Source organism: Electrophorus electricus, chromosome 1, assembly GCF_013358815.1.
Source record: "Electrophorus electricus isolate fEleEle1 chromosome 1, fEleEle1.pri, whole genome shotgun sequence".
NCBI lineage: Eukaryota > Metazoa > Chordata > Actinopteri > Gymnotiformes > Gymnotidae > Electrophorus > Electrophorus electricus.
Genome location: NC_049535.1, coordinates 3,312,566 through 3,334,098, shown reverse-complemented (window position 1 = coordinate 3,334,098; position 21,533 = coordinate 3,312,566). Strand labels below are relative to the sequence as shown.

General features: G+C 44.1%; 1 protein-coding gene across 1 annotated transcript; it reads left to right on the top strand.

Moving 5' to 3' along the window:
- Positions 1–4,812: 4,812 nt before the first annotated feature.
- On the top strand, positions 4,813–8,990 carry zgc:153993 (uncharacterized protein LOC767645 homolog). Its single transcript, XM_027012266.2, has 6 exons — positions 4,813–5,168; positions 5,554–5,602; positions 5,735–5,896; positions 6,573–6,705; positions 7,075–7,179; positions 8,383–8,990. The coding sequence occupies exons 1-6, from the start codon at positions 5,102–5,104 to the stop codon at positions 8,479–8,481; spliced, it is 615 nt and encodes a 204-aa protein (XP_026868067.1). The 5' UTR covers positions 4,813–5,101; the 3' UTR covers positions 8,482–8,990.
- Positions 8,991–21,533: the final 12,543 nt, after the last annotated feature.

The following is a 21,533-nucleotide window of genomic DNA, read 5'->3' as shown; positions in this document are numbered from 1 at the left end:
CCTTCACCATCTGTTGCATCCAGCTCTCTGCGGCCGGGTTCCAGCAACACTCTGCTCGTCAGTGCGGTCTGCAGAATGAGCTGCCCTTCTGACAATTTCCAATGCCAGCCTCCCCTCCCCACATTCGGACCACTCCACAGCTTCTGGAGTAAACTATCACAGCTAGCCTTATTGCCTCCGTGTTAAGCGCATCTCTCATGGAACGCTCCCTCCCCATGAGTCACGTGGTACGGCCTGCCACGTGCAGGGGGGCTTCACCATAGTTTGTAGCCAAACCCTCCGTGTTGTTTGTCAGTCTATTTAAACCCCCGCCTGTGTGTGCCTCATCGTTGATCGTTGTTACTGTGTGTGTGTGTGTGTGTGTGTGTGTGTGTGTGTGTGTGTGTGTGTGTGTGTGTGTGGCGCCATTGTTAGCGTGATATATCGTTGTTCCTGTCTACACTGTTCGTTGTTATGTGTGAGTGCCACAAGTGTCATGTATGTTCCATGTCATTAAACGTCTCATTAAATCGAGGGAGTCTGTGCGTCCTGTTCTGCACCCTGCGGCACTCGGGCCAACGTTACAGTCTCATTCTCTGTCCTGATAATACAAACAGGCCCGTAAACGCCACATTCGTCTAGCTTCGGGCAACAAAAGAGACGAATTATAAATTAGCATACCACAAAAATTAGGAGCTACATTCCACAATGTGCTAGAAGCAGTCGTAAGCAAGGTCACTCCCTCATTACTCATGTTTAGTTGAACATTTTGAGTTTTCATCTCTTGGCATTCTACATGACAGATTATATTTATAATGCTTTCAGGTAAACCCACAGGCAACCTGTTTGGCAACCAAGCTTTAATTGATTTATGCAAAACAAGGGATGCCATATTTACACTTTGAACTTGAAAGTGTAACATTAGCTGTGAACTACTGGTGGTCAAAGGAAGGAAGATTATTGTGTTTGGGGCCAGGAAAGAGCCAGTGGGCTTTCCTCCACTACAGGGCTCAGTGTTTGTGTCAAACCTGAGATGAATAATAATAACAGTTCCAGAAATACTTTTGTACAGTTTAACAATGTAATAGTAGAACAATGGATTTTTTTGATGAGCATATTATTTCTCAGTGAAAATTTCTAAAGAAAACCCAACTTATTTGTAAATAACCCATCAGGTTCATTTACATTTATATTTATGGAATTTGGCAGATGCTCTTACCCAGAGCAACTTACAAAAGTGCTTTGTCATTTATTCATAGAATACATCCTAGCCAGTACAGTAGGTTAGACTCCAAGACACCACTGAAATAAAATACTGTTGAAATACAGGGATCAATGCTTATGCCTAGAAGTGCAAAAAAAAGCTCTGTCTCAGACAATGATCAGTGCAATAAACAATAAGTACTAGAGTTCATCAGCATAGGAGCAGTCATCATCAGTGCCTTAAACATGAAATAGACAGGTTGATGAATGGACCTGATGGGCTTCAGGCAAAATAAGGGACAAATTAAATCTTAAATTAGTATACTGCAATATTTAGGAGCATGAACGAATAGCAAAGCAAAAGGGCATGGCGTGTAAGGCAGAGGAATGAGCCAGACACAGTTGTTCATTTACAGATGTGATATATGTGCCTGATGGTGTTTAACAGTACAGGAAGCAAAGACCAGCATTTACGTAAAAGATAAGACGACTTGATACACAGAACAGATACTGACCAACAGCAGTCTAAGAGTGGTGGTACAGTTTGGACAGTACTGACTAAGGAAGACTTTACAAAAAAGAAAAAAGGACACACAAAGGAGATAAGACTTATACACTGATTATGACACAGATGATAATGCATTAAGAGCAGTTATTGGTCATTTTTGCTGCTAAATCAAGCTTTAAAAAGAAAGGAACAGTGAAATGATAACTTCTCGCACAGATAATGGAGTTTAATTAGGTGGATATTAAGTGTACTGACCTTTTGACCCTGAGCTTCCATGGCTGAACTGATGCCCTTTTTAGTACTCCCAGTGTAACTGTATGCCCAGTTCCCACCATTTTTTTACAACCTCTCTCTCTCTCTCACTCTGTCTGTCACACACATACACAAACAACACTCAAAGGAAAAGGTGAAGATAAAGTGCTTTAATCAAACAGTAAGCATTACACCCCGCAGAAATACCATACGTGAAAAAGGTGTGAGCAGCAGGTAAGCAAACATATCACTCCAAAGCTGGTTGCTTCAGAATGCCTGAGACTGGACAGGGTGGGAATTCATGTGGTGATGTTTAGAAGTCATCTTGGATCAGGACACCATGCATATTGCAAAGTGGTCAGTAAGGTTAAGTACATTCTTTGTATCATTGCTTACATTCTTTGTATTATCATTAGATGTTTGTTCCATGATTGTTGATTTGTAGAGTCTGACAGAGGCTCAAAAGCACATTCTAATAAAAACAGGCCTGTTGGTTTATTTTCATTTTATTCTTTTTTATCTTAGATAAAATGAAAACAGTGCCACCAGAAGGCCAAACGTATGATTATTTATGAAATTCCAGTCATCACTTTCTGCTTAGATTTTAGGGAAATTTTAATGGAAAAATTTGAAAGGACACAACTTGGTGTTTGTGTCTACTGAATTCATTACCACTGGCCAAGTTCTTCTTTACTCAGTAGTCACTAATGACCATGCAAGGAATCGTAGCTTATCAGCGTTCTGCCCAGCTGTAAAAGTTAATCTACAGTCTTTTTTTCTACTACTTGAAAGTAATATGGTCTAATTACAGGATTACACTTGTAGTTCATCAAACATTTACTTAAAAAGGAAACATTTAAAAACTAGATGTCATGAAAGGGGCACATCCGCATCAACCACCAAAAACACCTCCACAAAAGCCTCCTTATCCCGAAAAGCACCATTAGCTGATTAGCTGTTTCCCAAATGATGTACACTTCCTGTCCCCCTCTACAACTGATGGCACAATGGGGGGCTTGAATTGGAATGAGAAGATAAGACACCTGGAGTCATCAGGCAGATTCCGCCATGCAGGTGTACAGCATCAGGGTGTAGGGACTTTTGTGTGTGTGCAGACAGCATGATCTGGATGTGCACGACTGCGGTCATTCACTGGGCATGTGACTGTAAGAGTTGTGGTAACAGTTACAGTAAATATTAGGTAAGGGCCTGGCTTGCATCATTTCCCATGACAAAGAGTTCTACAGTGGCTGTGAAACCTCAATGTGGAGCACCTGTGTATGCCGTGACAGACTTGGCCTGAGGGATTCCTGTGTTTGGGATGACATCTTCTCATGTCAAGTGTTTCTACCTTATGCTGCCCTGGGTTGTATCTTTTCATTGTGTCTATGACTTTTGATTTTCACTGTTAAATCTGTAACTACTAACCAGTCAGTTTTGGTGCAGTTTGTGGCACAGAACTATATAATAAAACAGTCCCTTTATTAGCCAGAAGGCCAGAAGCTATGAGAGATCAGGATTAAACCCATCTTTAAGATGTGGGTGCACACAGTATACCCATTACACTCAGTACATCTCATCTGTGACTAAGAGCCCCCGTAATGAGTAATTTTGTCCAAAACTGGACTTAAACTGAGTTCTGAAAATTGTTCAGCATTGCTGGCTCAGCATTTAACATTGAGCTTCATACTAAATTAGATGCATAACTGAGCATATCAAAGTTAATTCAGTGTAATGACAAAAATATCCCAATACATGAACAATAGAATGGGCCCAGCTTTCCTTCCCTAGTCATGGTGATCCTCTATCAGATTTAGACTAGCACTAGTTAGTACTAAGTGTGATTTCTGGACTAGTACACTGCCACAACCTATTTCGCTTGCCTCTGAGCTTTACTGAGTTATGATATAACCAGTTAGGCAGTTGAACGTAATAAGGAAATTGAGGTTTGAGGGTTGCATTGTTTACCAAAGAATAATGCCAATAATACAAAAGTCCATTCTGTGAAAGACCGAAAACCCGCATAAAAGATGAGTTTGGTGTGGCCAGATCTATGAGTGTTTAGGTCCGCTGCTATTTGATATATACGCATAGCAATTCTTAACTTAGTACATCACAAGTATATCCCGTGTGCTACCCAGTCCGGGAGGTTTATCAGATTCTTTCCACCGCAAAATTTAGTAAACACGACAATATCAACGTTACATGGCGGCATATGTCAGGGCTTCCCAGTTTACTGAGTCAACAGCGACATCTTCTGGCCGAAATGTTTTTATTAATGCTCCTGGTTGAAAAGTGTTAGGGGCCTCGTTTCCCAAAATAATAATTAAGAGTTAATATCATCTTAATAGGAAGAAACAGAATGCGTTTAGTGTAATGCTTCTACCAATAAGAAAAGATGACCTTTGTTTTACGATGCTTTTGGTTTACAACTTGATTAGAAGTGAATTTTGGCCCTGGGTATGCTAGATCTGAGTAGATTCAGAACATGGCGAGAACGCATGCCTTTATACTCATTGCAAGATTTTCCAGTCTAACAGTTGTTTTATGTATAGTCGGTGCGGACAAGAATAAGATTAAACGACCTCATTTATATTAATAAATGAACACGCTAATTCATATTAATAAATTAACAAACTAATTTTATAAATCCTTTGACTTTTTCCTCTAAGCAGCAATGAATTCTACGCAGACTAGCGTGCCAACAGCGTTTCCGATAGAAATCTAGTCTAATGCCAGGCTACCTCTAAAGTCTGTTTTAAGTTACGAATTCAATTTGAACTGATCCATAAATAGCTGAGGACACACGCGTAAAACACCGTCCGCCCTCTTCTTATAAACCATGGCCAACGTGCCGTCACAGGCCCATTTCCGTACGACTTCCTCGTTTTTATGCCTTAAACGGACGCGAAACTTCTGAAGTTACCAGCTAGCGCTTTCACTCTCGCCTAACTTTGAGCAACTTTGAGTTATTTTGATGGTGCGCCAAAGCGGTGGACGTAGTTAGCTACCGACAACGACAGCTTAAAGCAGTTTTTCTGTTGTTTCTCTGCGAGTTTGTCGGTCATTAAAAATCAGATCTCCACTCCGACTCAGGCGAAGCAGAGTCGGGCTGGGTGGGCCGTCCAGCCTCGTAAAAAACTTTACATTAGCACAACAATGGCAGACGCTCATGAAAACGATAGAACGGACGACGGTGAATCGTTAGGAGCCACGGGCGGCGAAGGTAAGAGTTCGAACCGAACCAACGAGACGTCGACACAGGCGTCCCCTCTCCGGCCTGGGCCGAGATAGGCCGAGTGCTGCTCAGGGCGCACAGGCGACACATTAGAGGGAAAATGTTGCGGATGCTGGAATGCGTCTTTGGTCTGGATCAGCCTTAGTTTCTGTGATGTCTACGCAAGTTTCTGCCCCTCTAATGTATCAAATGAATGACATTTGGGAAGTTGTTACGTCACACCCAGAGGTGGTAGTCGATCCAGGTTTCCCTGTTGGATGAAAGGGTCGCTTTGCAAATAGAGGGAAACAAATATCGGAGGTACTTACAGATGTTGAGGAATATAAGTGATGTAGTTGATTAATATTTTTGTAATTTTCTGTTTTCCCTCCAGATGTTACGGATGATAGGATTATAGAGGAAGGCGCAATAGTACTGAGAGGGTATATTGTATACATTTGTTTATTGCAGATTTGTATATTTAAACATGTTCACTTATTAAATTATGGTGTGTTGCGGTCCCATTTCCTGTCTCGCTGTCCATTCATTTGCCTGTGGTTTGTGTTCGTGTGAAGGTATGTTATCGAGCGGTTTAATGCGGAGAACCCAGCCATGCAGGTGAGTCCGGTGGCCCTCGGGGGAACAGCCGACGAGGGATCCGATCCCCATGTGAAGGAGGTCGTCGATCAGCTCCTTAGGATCGCTGATGATCTGAACCGCAACGCTGAGCTTCAACAGTAACAATTACCCTCGAATTTTTGTTTCGTTTTGGTTTTTCTGTTTTAGAAGTGCGAGTTCAGCTGCCATTGTTACATATTTATTGGTTGCAACATGCCACTAAACATTTCTCAGTGTTCTCCTGTTTAAATCAAATTAACAGGGGATAGTACAGTATGTTTATGGCATTTAGCTGACGCTTTTATCCAAAGTGACTTACAATTATGACTGAGTACAATTTGGGCAATTGAGGGTTAAGGGCCTTCCTCAGGGGCTCAACAGTGGGAACTTGAACTGGCAGCCTTCTGATTAATAGTGAAATACTATAAATACTGCGTGATCACCACCTCCAAGAAGGCTACCCGACCCAAACCACAGCAAGGGCACAATTTCAGAAGCATTTAGCTGAATTATAATTGTTGTAGAGTCTGGTGAAGATCAGTTGTCTTGAGCTGTCATGACTAGAGAAACTATAGCACTTGTGGCTGTATATAGTTTTAATCTACCTAATATGTAGTTAACATATCCAGATTTCCCTCTTATTTATTTTATCATAACATGATTTAAATTATTTATTAATTATAATATATTGAAATACAACTCTTTAATAATTGTTATTATGTAGCATTCATTTGGAATGCACAGAGTATTGCTGTCCTGAGGTCTTGGGACTAATCAGCTTATGCCTGTGGACAGCCTGATCAACACCGTGGAGGCCAACTGTGCTCAGGATGTGTTCATGACGGTGGCCAGGAATATCTTCACAGATGGCATTAACTGGGGACGTGTGGTGGCTCTCTTTCACCTGGCATATCGACTCATCTACAAGGTAAAGCTCTCCTACCATAATGCCGTAGGTTTAGGTCATGCTAAAGGTCTGACAGGCTCTAACAGCTTGGGTGCATGAATTTGGCTTGAGATGCCCCAGAGGATAATGGCAGCTCCAACAACTTGATATAAAGAATGACCAGGTGGCATTTCTGAGCAACCTTATATTTTTAAGAGGTACTTGTCTTATTTGTGTTTCATTTACTAAAGCAGTTTATTTTTGTTGTTTAATTGCCATGTAATTGCCATGTACATATACTTGCTTTGAAATGACCTCATGATTGTTCCAACATGGTAAAGTGATACAGGAAACGTACTGTATAGACATCACAGAAACTACTGGACTAACCAGCGCCCTGTTTGCCCCTAGGCACTGACTCAGCAACACTTTGAAGTCATCAGGACCATCATTAGCTGGGTATTACAGTTTATCAGGGAGAACATTTCCTCATGGATCAGACAGCAGGGAGGATGGGTAAGTTTTGTTGTGTGTGTGTGTGTGTGTGTTTGGCCACCCGTACAGAACCACACAGGTCGACGCGGATGAAGGCCACCACACACAGAGACGCACCCACTCAAGTGCCAGGAAGCAAAAGGGTGCAAATTCAGACGCATTCCATTCAGGACTACACGCCCAAACCCACTGACCCACTGTGCACCAGACACACATGTGCTGTATACATAATCATGGCTACCCCCTCCCAGGATTACACAGTAAACAAAAACAAAAGTCACATGTGAACCGCAAGCACTTGTGTGTGGGTGAACTTGGCAGGCCTCCTCATTCCCCTCCAACAGTCATTATAATTGCAGAAACCAATTACAACTTGTTTAACGAAATGTGTACACACACACAAACACATACATACAGAAGTAGTGAGGCTTCTTGCCACCATAATAATTACTGCAGGGCAGATAAAATGAAGCAGAGGGTGGGCAGGTTTTTTGCTTTGCTATGCAAATTCTAGATATCTTGTTTTGACTCCTGCTTATGGTTCTGCCTGACATGAGAAGCAGGCCGTTCCACCCTTAGCGATGCGCTGTGTGCATGTGTGGCCCAGAAAGCTCTCCATGCCTGGAAGAGGTTCGCCAGACGTGACCGTAAAGGCAGCAGTACGAGCGCTCTCTGGGTCTTCAAACGGGCCCAGCGTCATGGAGGATGCTGTGCTGGATGGAGGATGGAGGATGCTGCTTGAGCTGAGGATCCTGGCAACAGGCCTCGACCTTTCAGCCCAGCTGTGTGCATGAGGCCAGGGGTGGAGAGTGTGAGCGTGCACAAGATTGGCGGTTTTAGCTGGCTGTTATGTCACAAGTATCTCGTTCAAGTGAAAACACCAGCTTCTTCTTTTTCGCCATCCTAACGCAGCCGAGTTCTAGAGACCAGCATCTACGACAGAAACTCTTGTCTGTGGTCAGGGGTTAAATAAGGGAAGTATGAGAAGCAAGGCTTGTTCCATTGAAATTTCCACAAATTAGCATGCCTTTTCCCAACACTGTTAGTCTGGGCAGGTGCCACGCCCCAAAGGCCTGCCTCTCGCATGCAAACCACAGGCAAATATTCTGTGGTTGCACATTAACGTGGTTCCGTATTAACACAGGTACGGGTGTCGAAAGGGGAGTGGAACGGAGCAAAGGCTTCCGTCGGCACTGACGCTCGTGCTTTCCCCGTGTTTTGCAGGAGGGCGTCATCCGCAGCGTGTCCAGGTGGCGCACCGTGGCCCTCGTTGCCGCGGTGGCCTTCGTCGCGGCCGTCGTGTACTGGAGAAGGACCCGCTGACCCCAGATGGTTTGAAGTCCTCCAAACGGCGAGACACTGATTCCCGTATTTGCATATGTGGAAACTAATATGACGAGCAATAATACAATCACTGATCAATGATCAACACATACGTAGACCACATATTCCTCAGGTGATTTTTGCATGTGTGTAAACTTGTTGGGTTATTTACATGGCGTCATTAGGCTGGCTGAGGAATGTTGGAGCCAATGCAATGGAGACTCTACCACATCTTTTGATATTTTTTTTTCAATTCTCTGTGTTTATACTGTAATGCATTGAGCTATTTATTAACATTTTACTCTCCACTATGTAGTGTTTTACAGTCAGGGACTACAGTCTTTCTCCTTAGGTTTTAACCTGTAGCCAATAAGTGCCATCAAGTTTTAGCTCTACCTCTAAGTAATCAATGATCTGAGAACAGCCCATCATAAGGTTTTACATAGATTTGAAGGACACATTGTATAGATTTTATAATTAAAAATAGCCAGAAGCTGTGTGAAACTGAAGTTTGTTCTGACAGGGTTTGTGTTTATTATTTCAAAAGATAACACATATACCCAAGATAAGATACACCCAAAGCTGAGTTTGTATATTAGTCTTATTGCTTGTGTCAGTCCGCGCCTCATAAACCAGCGAAAGCCTTCTGTGATCTGGCCTGGGTGCAGCAGCTGGAGTTCACCTTTGAACCTCGTGTGACAGGTAGAGACTTTGGATAAGATGGTTTTGACAGGCACTAGCTTCCACATTCACACGTGGACTACGTTTATTTGGAAACAGAATAAAGTGGGAGAAAAATGAGCAATAAATTAAATGTATAAGGCTTATATATAATAACAAACTTGGAAGAAAACAGCTACTGTATGTGCAAAATATGTGAATACAAATTAATCATGCTAAATGGGGGAAAATTGGACAGTTCTGTTTGTCTGTACTTGGTCTTTGTTTACGTTGTAATAAATGTAATCAAATGTTCTGATAAATTAGGTGGTTCTTATAAATGGGGGAAATGTTGAATTTTCTTAGTAAATGTCCTATGAGTCAGATGGTATACAGCACAGCGCTTGTTAGCCTGCAGATAGAGCTGATGTTTTCCTCGCGACCAGACAGCATTATCAGGCTTTTGAACTACTACGTTCTGCCTCGAGGCTCTCGCTGTAGCTAAATTTACCGCCAATTCAGCCTGCGCACTTCAAGCCCCCCCCCACGGTTTCCCCACCTCCTCAACAGGCCTGCCTTCCTTTCGATGTGCCCCGTTACAGTTACATCAGCTACAGTTAGGCAGCGGAGTGGCCAGCGGTGGCATGTGGACGTGTACTGTTCCACCGTTTCCTGCTCTGCAGTGTGTCCATGCTTCCTTTATCCTCGCATACCACTAGAAAGGCACCATGTGCGAGCCGAAGGGAGGCCTTTTCCTCCCTTGTCCCGGGCTCTCGGCAGCACTCGCATAAGTGGAAGCAGATGGACTCGACACAGGCTCGGGGAAGGGCAGTGCACGCGCTAAGGGTTCGAGCCCTGACACGGCCCTCCTGCGCACTCTTCAGTAGCCTGCTAATACAAAGCCTAATGGGTATCAGTGTATTTTAAAATTGACCTAGAATAGTATAGCATGAAATAATTATCAGGTTAAAATGCTTAGCGATAGATATATTTACTTTTTAATACTTTATCGTAATTGGCTCAGGTTCATGGTCATCACTTGACTGTAGTGATTGGCTTTAACCACCAGGTGTCAGGTTGAACTCGTAGTGAGATGCAGGCTCTCTGGGAGAGCAAAGATCTGCACAAGTGAGATGGATGTTTGTGGTGTAAATGTGGTCAAGTTTATCTTTAGTTTGGCTTTTTTCGGACTTCCAGAGCAGTAGATCTTACAATGGGAGCTTTTAATTAGACAAGCCTGCAAAGTTGTTATCTCAGGTGCAGATGCGTGATTGCGTGCTGGAGTCGTGCGTGAAAATCACTGACTGCAAACAAAAAGCATTTTTGCAGGGCTTTATGCTTCTGCACCATTGCACAAAAAGGAATTGCCTCACTGGGACTCAAGGCCAGATGTCTACAGCTGTGTGGTGATGGTGGTCTTTCACTTCCCCACTGAACGCTCAGCTCGCTTATGCCTTTGAAGAAAGACACAAACCCACAACATCCCTGGAATTCAAGTAGCATCTTTTGCTTATTATCTTTTTAAATTATTAAAAAAAAAAATCTTTGAATGTGATGTTTTAGTGCTCGCAATTTTATGTTACAGAAAATGGTACATGGGGTAAAACACTGAAGAAAACCACTCGTATGCAGGTGTTACTTATTAGTGATATGATACTTAAAGAGGTTAAATTGAGAAATGTGCTTATTTTTAAATGGAAATGCTTTATTTATGGTGCTAGTGTAAAAACGGTGATGGGTTCATGTTGGCATCATTTATTGTTACAACTTTAACAAGGTGATTGAGTAAAAACTTGGTGGTGTTACTCTACGTCTGCTGTGATTTGTTTCCTGCATTCAGTGCTCTTTCAGTGGTTTGCCTTATCAAGCAGAAGATAGTTAATGCTGTGAATGTTAGCGTTGCCTGTATGACCTTTTTTTTTTTCTGTCCCAAGGAGTCTCATCACTGCCTCCTCATCAACCGTAAAGTCACTGCTATATATCACGTCTCCTGACTGTCCTCCCATGATGCATAAATTCCACTAAGTTAATTATAACACTCTTATGTAGTAGGATGAAACCCCTAGTGAACTACGTTGGTGGTGGTGGTGGTGGTGGTGTTGCCAATGAGTTTGTTTTCTGTGGCCAGGTCACGTGTTGTTTTTCTTTCCTTTTAGGAGTCTATGTCATAAGAGCATTGACTCTCCGCTGTCCGGACCGTAACGTTCACAGGGCCTCGTCCCTGTGTGGTGTGGCCACTGAGAGTGTAAGGTGCAATGTAAGGTGACTGCAGCCTCTTACCAGGTACTGGCTTAGGAGGTTCTACGAACACAGAGTATCTGAACACACATGCTGGGTTCAGGAAGGCAACACAGAGGTTACATACATAGATACCCAGAGGAGGATGAAAAATGGAAAATAAACATCAGTCTATTGTCCTTGTAAGATTTTGTACACCTGTGCTTCTTGCCAGGCTAATAGGCTATGGTCAGTGCCTCTCGGTGAATCCAAACTTTTGCTTCCATAGTTTACTCAGAGATTGTCATAAAATAAAGGATGAAACTACTTCAAAAGCTGTGGATGACTGGAGGTGCTCTCTAAGCAAGCAGGGAATGACACTGACCGCCCATACTAAGGCCTGAGGACCGTGTTAACGTTTCTCACGGCCCGGCTGTCTCCAGAGCTGAGCTGTGCCGTACGTGGAGCTCCTGTTCTAATCTGACTCTGGTAACCAGTCCTCTACAAATGACTGCCATGGTTGCCCTTCTCTGAGCAAAGACGGGTTTCACCCAAACTGTGGAAAGAGGAAGACAGAAGGTAAGATCATCCCCTGTGATCTGAGTCTAACGACACCGTGGCTCCCTCAAGGAAATAACATCCCATTAACCTCCAATCTCCTGTCCAATCAGAAGCCACTCATCACTGAAATGCTAACTAAAGATCAGAAGTACTCCATAAGAACTATACGTAAGCTATGAATAATACATTTATAAACAATGCCTAATTGCCAACTTTAAATGTGTTCGCTTATAAGACTAATTAAAGCATTCTTCGTAAGTTGATAATATATAATGCTTTTTAAATGCTTACATATGAAATATTCATAATCAGATCCACATCCAAAGAGCTTAAGGACGGCATCATTATTATGGCACTACATAGCCTACATGTAACCTACACGTAGCCTACATTTTCTACATGTAAATATTTCTAACTTTTATGTGGCTAAAACGAAGTTGCAGCACTGCAGTCGAGCAGGGAGATGCTACTAATTATACTGCACGTGACTGGCCATCAGTGGAAAGTCTGACTCTCGCCCATGAAAACAGCACAGGGACCTGATAAGAATTGACCTGCTTATTGGTCTGTAGTTGGTGCCCCTGTTGATCAGGTGCAAGGCCCATTTGCACAGCTGTGTGTGCAGGAGGAGGGCCAGGCCGCTGAGTTCTGCAGGAGAGCCTCGGGTCCGCTCTGAAACCCACCCGGAACCCACGCCAGTTTCATCATGCTCACACGAGGCCCGCTACATCAATATTGCCATGCAAGAGGTCGTTCAACCATGTCTGGGCTTGGAAGGTTACCTAAGAAAGCATGGAACAGTAGACATTTAATCGGGATTAAAACTAATAAGTAAAGCAAATCAAAATAAGAGGGTTTTTGAGTGTTTTTTGAGTGTGCTTTTCCATTTTCCTGTGAATTTCCTCCGAAAGCTCACATAAAATCAAATAATGGTGATATATAAAATATAGGAGTTAATTTGGATATATATATATATATATATATATATATATATATATAGCTGAAGAAGTTTTCAGATAGTTGATATAGAGATATTCAATGTTCTGTTGAAGTATACAAAATTTCCAGAAAAACAGGACATTTTGGACAGAGATCCCTCATCAGCTGTGCAAGCAGAAGCACTTTGTGTGCACAGCTGATGAAGGACGTCTGTCCAAAATATCCTGTTTTTCTGGAAACCTTGTGTACTTCAGTACAATTGAGAGAGAATCTCTCTCTCTCTCTCTCTCTCTCTCTCTCTCTCTCTCTCTCTCTCTCTCTCTCTCTCTCTCTCTCTCTCTCTCTCTCTATATATATATATATATATATAGTGTATACCATGTGTATTTTACTACAATTTGCAATATCTCTACATCTATATATCTGGATATAGATTGGCTAGGCCCTTTGTAGCGTGCTCCTGAAAGGCATTTTTGCACATTTCTACCCTATACACTTTTGTTTGTAATAAGTAATTCATACACTTCTTCCAACATCATCTACACTGGCAGAGTCTGCTCTGCTGTTTACAAGTGCAGCTTTGCGAGTGTCCAGCTGCTCATACTGTGTTGGTAACAGGCCGGTTTCCTAATCACCTGTGGGGACAGCCCAGGCTGTGCGGAGACGCATCCCCCTCCACGGCCGCAGCTGAGCTAACACTCGCGCACGTCTGCTGGTGCTACCGGTGTCCTTGAAAGGTCAGCGGGTAAGCAGGTTCAAATGTCACTGTATCCAGTACATGGAAGTATTGACTTAAAAACCCAACGCTCTGGACGAGTAATGAATGATCGAAATTGCATAGATTTCGAGGGGTAACGTATATCCCGACAATGGTTGTCCAAAACCAGAAGAAATAAAACAGTGGGATATTTAGCCATTACACTTCAGTTTCTATACTTACAATGTATGTGCAAACAAAGGATCATTTCTGAAATCAATTGTTCCCCATTCAAAAATTCCACATTTCAGAAATTGTGTGCTAAAGTAAACTGGCACAGCAGACATAAATGGGTGCAAAAAATGTCCAAAACAACTTTCCTAACTTTCATGAAATATTATGAACAGTTAGCTTATGTATGTTTGTCTCCATAAGAGAGCTATTTACAAAACCATGTCTAAGAATAAGTACAATGTTTCTCTCCGTTGATTTATGACTTAGAAATGATCGAAAAGTAGCAGAAACCGCTAATTTAACCACTAGATGTCAGCATTAACTACAGTCTATAGGTCAGTATGACCTGGCGAGCCACTGGGCTTTAAAAAGGCAGCTCTCGTATCCACAACGCTAATCTCAGTCAGGTCTTCTCTCTGTGTGTGCCTCATCATTAAAGTGCACTTCATTTGGTTTGTGTAAAGACCCCTTGACCTTAGGAGTTAATTTGTCATACTTGAGCACTGCCAAAGGAGCTATAGCACAATTTCAACACATGGACATCTAAAATAATTTGTAGAGACGATGTAATTCCTGAAGAATGACATTAAATTAGCAAATTTGTTAAACACTTGAACTTCTGTACATGGTTATTTCCTTTAGCCTATACCATCACAAGATGCCGTTACCCGTAGGCCAACATGGTAATTGCGGCAGAAACATGCACTGCTTTAATGGTTCCGCAGCATTTCTGCCTGAGAAGGAGCTCGAGAACCGTAGAACGACAGATGAGGCTGTATGAACATACCTCCATCTATACTGGGCAGGAGGGACATTCAGGGCAAAGACAACTGTTCTGTGGTCACTCCAAATTCCATTCTGACAGAAAGAGCCCTTTGAGCGTTCTGGAGTGCTACTTCTCCATAGACCTACAGCAACGTGGGCCTGGCCAGAGGGGGTTTCTTTTTCGTTCTTTTTTTTTCTTCCTCTTTTTAAAGGCAAGCAGTTCACAGCAGTTATTCTAGACAAATTATCGACACTGAGAAATCCTTCAACTCAGATGTCCTCTGAGGGGGAGCCTTTAGCCCTTAGCATGCTTTCAGAGACCCCCTTCACCACCACCCCCACCCACCCCCACCCACCCCCGCACTCCCTCAAACAAATGTCTTCAGTTCTATGAGCTCATGGCGCATTATCAGATGCACCAGGCAAGATTCCCAGAACCCTCGTCGGTAGAGACCGGTGTCCCCTAGAGTGATATAAAGGGAATGTACAGCAGCGTGCTTCGGGACTACTGGCTAGTGAGTAGCTAAGCCTGTTGAGCTTCATCAAGTTTGACACGAGTTAATGTGCATTCTCTGACCCATAATCCTCCCTCTCTGTGCCTAGCCCCTCTTCACTCTCCGTTTCGCTCTTTCTTTGCTTTACCCTTCTCCCTCCTTTGCTCCCTCCCTCTTTCCCTCCTTCTTTCCCTCCCTCTCTCTCTCTCTCTCTATCTCTCTCTCTCTCTCTCTCTCTCTCTCCCTCTCTCCCTGAATGGGGCTTGGGAGGTGGGCTGAGTGCTTGGGGCAGTTGTTGGAGGCTGGCTGAAGATTGCTTTTCAGCCACTGTCTCCGTGCCTCTTGCCAGCTGTGCGGGCTAGTGTTAGGGGATTTGGGATAATTTTTCCTCACTGTGGCCGGGCCTCCCTCCTGGTGGCAGAGCACTAACTCCCAGACTGGAGGAGAATATGGCCCCCTGCCTCCCTCCAATAGTTGTCCAGCAGACTGCTGGGGGGCCGACATGCTGCATGGTGGTCTTGTCCAACAGACCCTCCACTGCTTTCCCAGGTAATACCTCAAAAGGCCTTTAAATTGAGGTCAGACCCCCTTTCTCTAGTGGATATAATACCTATACTCTGCAGGGGAACACAATGCCTTGTTATATTTTCCTTTGCACAACAATAAAGTATAACTAATCCGACATTCCTAAACATGGCTGTTGTTTGAGGTCTGAAAGCTGACAACAGGTGTTGTGCCTTATTGATGATATAACAGAGAGAAATAGTCATACAGGATCATTGGAAATGACTTTTCTAAACAGCGTTAGTGTCTATATCTGAATGATGGGGATTAATGGCCAAGATAAACTGCAGTGGGAGTAGAGGCAGTAAATCACTGTTCCACTACTGTGTGATCTTTTCTTGACAAGCACAAACACACACTCCTTTCTGTGCTGAGCAAACATTTTTACAGCGAGGCCTAAATCCGGATTTTCCTATTACTCTGACAAAAGGCCCTGCTCTCATCTCGACGTGCTTCTTGCTTTTTGTCCCCAGATAACCCCAAATCAGATGACAAAGCCTACTCCAAACAAAGAGATTATCACACAGCTAATCCCATCCAGGGAGTCTGGAGAAAGCACTGCGTCTTGCTGTCAGGATGGACAGGCAGTTCACTTCCTGAAGTGAGAAACCAGCAACCTGAAGGAATAAATGCATGCACTGGTCCAGCTCCACGTGACCCGCTTGTCCCAGTGTCACCGAAAGCTTTGGTCCGATCTGGACCATAAACAAATCATGGTCCAAAATTATGAAGAGAGGCATTGAATCTATATATAATCTATATAGACATATTATACATGCGCTGAATGATGCATCTCTTCTTATTTCTCCACCCTTACAGACCTGCGCCTCCACCCTTACAGACCTACCACTCCTCCCATACAGACCGGCCCCAGGCACTAAAATTAGTATTTTTAGAGGTGCCACCCTCTCATGGTCAAGCAGCGTGCCCTTCTGTCGGGGCCGGGGATGGCCCGCGTGTGTATTTTTAGTGGCGAGGGAGTTGCCTGCACACGTCTGGAGCCTCAGCACACGCCACCCGCGTTCGTGGGATTAGGAGGACTCTCGGAGCGTGCAGCTGGGACAGACAGCCTTGCCCTCCATGGGACTGGGAAACAGGAGAAGCCATCCCGGTGCTGAGAGGTCCACGTTTAGCACCTCCAGGCCCAAAAAGCCGTAGGGAATTTGTGACAAGCGAGGTGCTAATTTTTTTATTCTCACTCTTATTGAACAGTTGGTTGTAATGACAGCAGGTCGGTGATTTCACTATGGGGAGGCATTAAGTGGAGGTATCAGTGGAATATTGATAGTGTTTATATTTAGTTCGGTGGGAAAAACTGCAACCCCCCCTGACCACCAGCTGAAGCCGGCAATATATCACCACGGCCGAACAGCGGCTGTCGCTCCTAAGATCTCTGTATCCACCAGTGGCCGCGTGTCCGTCCCTGTCCACCAACGTCCACGGATGTGACGGGGTTATTCGAGACTCTCTTTCAGTGCAGTCTATTTTTATTTTTATTTTTTGGAATGGGTAACATTCACGAACGCGACCCAAGCATCGGCACAGACATTCCATCTGGAAGGTTCTTGGGAAGTAATTTATGATAACGGAAGCCCCCTCCCCCACCATCATCCAGCCACTGACTATCCAACAGCTTCCTTATCACCGAGCGACAACCGGCATGGTTCACCGCTGGAAGGCCGAGCCGCATTGATAGAGTGGACCGCGGGCAGCAGATATGTTTATCTTGCTGCTTTCAAGTGACGGCCAGCCTAACAGGCTAACACGAATAAAGGTGCCACCGTTCTCTCTGTGGCCACTGACGAACTGCCCTGGGTCGTGACCTCGACAAGATCCGATGGAAGGCTCAAAGAACAGATCACAAGCCTGCCCGTCGGCCGAGATGGGTCCCTCTACCATCCATCTCCTCTTTCAGCAGAACTTCGGCACTCAACAAAGACGACACAATTGGGAAACAAGAATGCTGGGGGTCAAAAAAAAAATAAATAAAAAGGTGGGGGGTTGGGGAGGGGGGCATCCCAAACAAATCACATTTGATCCAATGCTAGTCAATGGCTATTTGACTGCAAGCTTGCTTTGGGGAGTATATGGACTGTGACTTTCAGGCCCTGTTTGCACAAAAGTGATGCGCCTTTGAAAGGGCTGCCGAACTGACAGCTTCTTCTCGCTCTGGGTGGTGCGGCCCAGCGCCCCGAGACACCGTGTCACTGGGCCGTGACAGTGGGAAGAAGAGCTACACTTTGAAAACGCACGTTAGGTTCCATCCGTGCTTGGTTTTTTTTCGGCCCCACGTCCATCCCCCCCACTCCTCCCGCCCTCTCCTGCTTGCTGGCCACTGTTCCTGCCTGCCTGGGGAAGACAAAGAGGGCGCAGCAGCTGGATTGGCCGCTTCCAAATCCAATAGCGAATGGCTGCTGATGCAGAACTAATCTGTGAAGAGGTCTTTCCTGTGTGATAACCGCCTCCTTGGTCCTTCAGCCATCCCCCGCCTCCTGCCACCACCTCCCCAGACACCAGCCTAGTCTTAGACGGAAAATCACACACAAAAAAACCCCTCTAACTAGCTTTAGCCGACGCGCCGTTTTATTTTTCCTCGAGTAGTTGCAAGGATCCTATTCGTCCCTGCTGCTTATTTGATGTGTCAGCAATTAGCGCAGAGACTTTTGTGCTCGGGCGAGGACGGAGTATCCTACTTCGCTGGTCACGTCTGCGCTCTGAATGGGAACACAAAAAGGCCAGACGAGGACAGATAACGTGGGCACTTCAAACGGCCGCGCTGGCTGCGCTTGTTACCGTTATGGCTCCCTTTCCTCCTTTATGGCGAGTGACGAGGAGCGATACTTTTCCCATGAGAAAGCTGGCCGGGGCTGAGTGACATCATAGGGTGGCCCCTGTACATCTCCTTCGACCCCGGGCCGAGCTCCCATTTATGTGGGCACTGCACGTTCCCCTTTGATTCTGCCCTGCTCTAATGGCCCCATTGAGCAATAATAACAATTAGGGAGTCCCTTTTGAAGCCCCTTATGCACAGGCAGGCCCAGACAGGGTGTTTATTCTTAATGACAATGTTTTTTAATAACAAGAGCCAGAAGTCGCCCGCCTCAGCCGCCTGTCTCCCGTACGCACGTGCTCTTTTTCTCTGCCTCTGTCTCCCTCTTGCTGCCTTTGGCTCTCTGAATCTAGCTCTCCCTCTCTCTCTCTTTCACACACACACACACACACACACACACACACATACACACACACACACACACACACACACACACACTAGATAAGATCAAAGCACCCTGCATCAGGTTATTTTGAAAAGCAGAACACAACTGCAGGAGTAATTCGGAGGGCTATTCACGTGGATATATATTTGCCTTTTTAAAAATCTAAATAAGATGAAGTGATTAAGGAAAATGCCATTCAGTCTCTGTAAGAAACTGTCTAATCATTCCTTGTTTACCACCCATATGGTATGTCTCTGTGTTCTCTGCCTGCCTCTAATGGGCATGTTTTAACAGTAACTCACCATGTCGCTATGTGCTTCCCCCCCTCATAAAATATCTGATGCCTGTGGACAATTACTAGCATGCTATTATTTAGTTTACAAGAAAGAGGATTAACCAGTAAGTATTTCTCTCATATGATGTCAAATCATTTACCAGAAATTCACGCCCAGAATGTTACAGATACACACACATTGTGACCGTATGTACCAATCTCAAAAATATAACCCCCCCCCAAAAACATTCCATGACATTACATTGTGACCCCATTAAACCCTGTTAAATCACTCTGACTCCAATTAGGAGCCACAGAATAAAAGAGACATCTCAACTGGAGAAGGCCCCTTAATCACATAATGAAAGATTCAAGTGGCTTTGGAGAACTCCCAATACACAAAGCTCATAGACCCTGGCTTTGTCTTAGCTGTTAAAAGTGTGTATTCCTTAACCACTCTGTGTTGTGCTAATTGCAAAGCTGACTTGTTTATCGTGCATGTACAATGAAATTGCCAGTGACTGAGCGTTTGAAGGGATGGCGGTTATTGCAAGAAAATAATACAGTGTGGGGCCCATAAAACGCTACGTGTGATTATGTGGGATCTGGCTTGAGAATATGTTGCTTTCATTTGGAGGTTACCACTAGTAATATAATTACTGGCTTAAAATGGTGTTTTATGGTCATTTGATTCCACCAGTTTATCTAAAGAGCGCCGGGCTGATCTAAACAGCTCCACTTTTTTTCCTTGTAGTGCTGTGATATTTAGACTAGAGGATATCTTTGCTTAACGGAATCCACTTACATGCTAAATCTCTGTTAGATGAAATGAAACAGATTCCTTATTCATTTGCTTATTTGAAGCGTACAGGAATAGCAGTCAACAGAAAGGATCTCGGCCTACCTTCATTACGGGGGATTTTCAAAAAAGGCCAAAATAACTGTAAGCCCCAACCAAACACAAATAATCAGAGCTCTTTAAAAAGCCTGGTGGATTTCCTGCAAGGCAACCATTGCTATGTTCTCTTGGATCTGCAGGCATCGCCAGAATGAGGAGGGTCTCCAGAGCTTCTCCACACACCTGTTCTCTCCAGTGCTCCAGAGAAATGGCAGGTCAGTGAAAAGCTTTCCTGGAAACGTCCCAGGATTTGGATCTCCTGGGGTGGGGTGGGGGTGTCTTGGGTTAGACCCCTAGCCAGGGGCCTTTAATGCTATGAACGGGAGTCTCAGCGGGTTCACTCTATTCGTCCCTAGAACACATCATTACCCGCTGCCTGCAGTGAGAGATGTGTTCTTACGTCTGTCTGTGCTTTACTCTACCTTCGTCTTCTCTCTCTCTCTCTCTCTCTCTCTCTCTCTCTCTCTCTCTCTCTCTCTCTCATGATGGATACTAAGCTGTGAGAGATGGGCAGTATACATAGTAATGGCTGTGGGATTCAACGTACAGCTACTCTGTGAAATTAGCTGCTTTTAGGTGACGTGTATATGGGACGCTGGACATTACACACCACCATAGACTCTCATTCACCATTCACCATGGCAGGTAATTGGTTAATAACCAAGTGATAATGAGGAACCAGCTATTTATATTGAATGTATATGGAATCAAAAAGAAAGAGAAACATTATATTTGGTTAGATATCTATATTATATCACACACACAAATCAATGCCTGAAGTATGTCTTGGCATAACATTGGCTTAGAACCAGTACTGCAAACGACACATTACTGTTCCAAACTGCTCCACTGCAATAAAGCTTTCTACCCGTCATGAATCTCCATGACTGTGTTACAAGCAAACCGAATGCACGCTGTATATATCATCAGGCCTTAAAAAGTCCCAGGCAGCCTGGAAGACACACACACACACACACACACACACACACACACACACACACACACACACACACACACACACACACACACACACACACAAATACTCACAGTCTCCCAAGAGGCTATCTGATGTACTTTTGTGACAGTGCACAAGCTTACATTAAGGACAAGAAGAATCTTAAACATAATTGAGTCTGGAAGATCTGCTAATAGAGGCCACCTGATCTGCAGGCTGAGCGTTCTATAAATTACACTTCACCACACAGATGTACAAAACGCACACTCACACACACACACACACACGCACACACACACGCACACACCCACACCCACACACACACAGGGTCATGTTGTTCTTGAAAGGAATTTAATTAGTTTATCCGATTCATTTCTATCTTTAAAACATCCTGATCTAAAGCTTGTAATGTGATGCTCCGTGATATCCAAGTTCACCTCCAGACTAGACAGAGAGGTCACTGGCCTTTACATAGACACTACCTGTGTACCAACATGAGAGGAAGCTCACGACTACCAGCATGACTGCCTACATGCAATCATAACAACAAGGGGTCCTTTATTATCATTAATAATTACC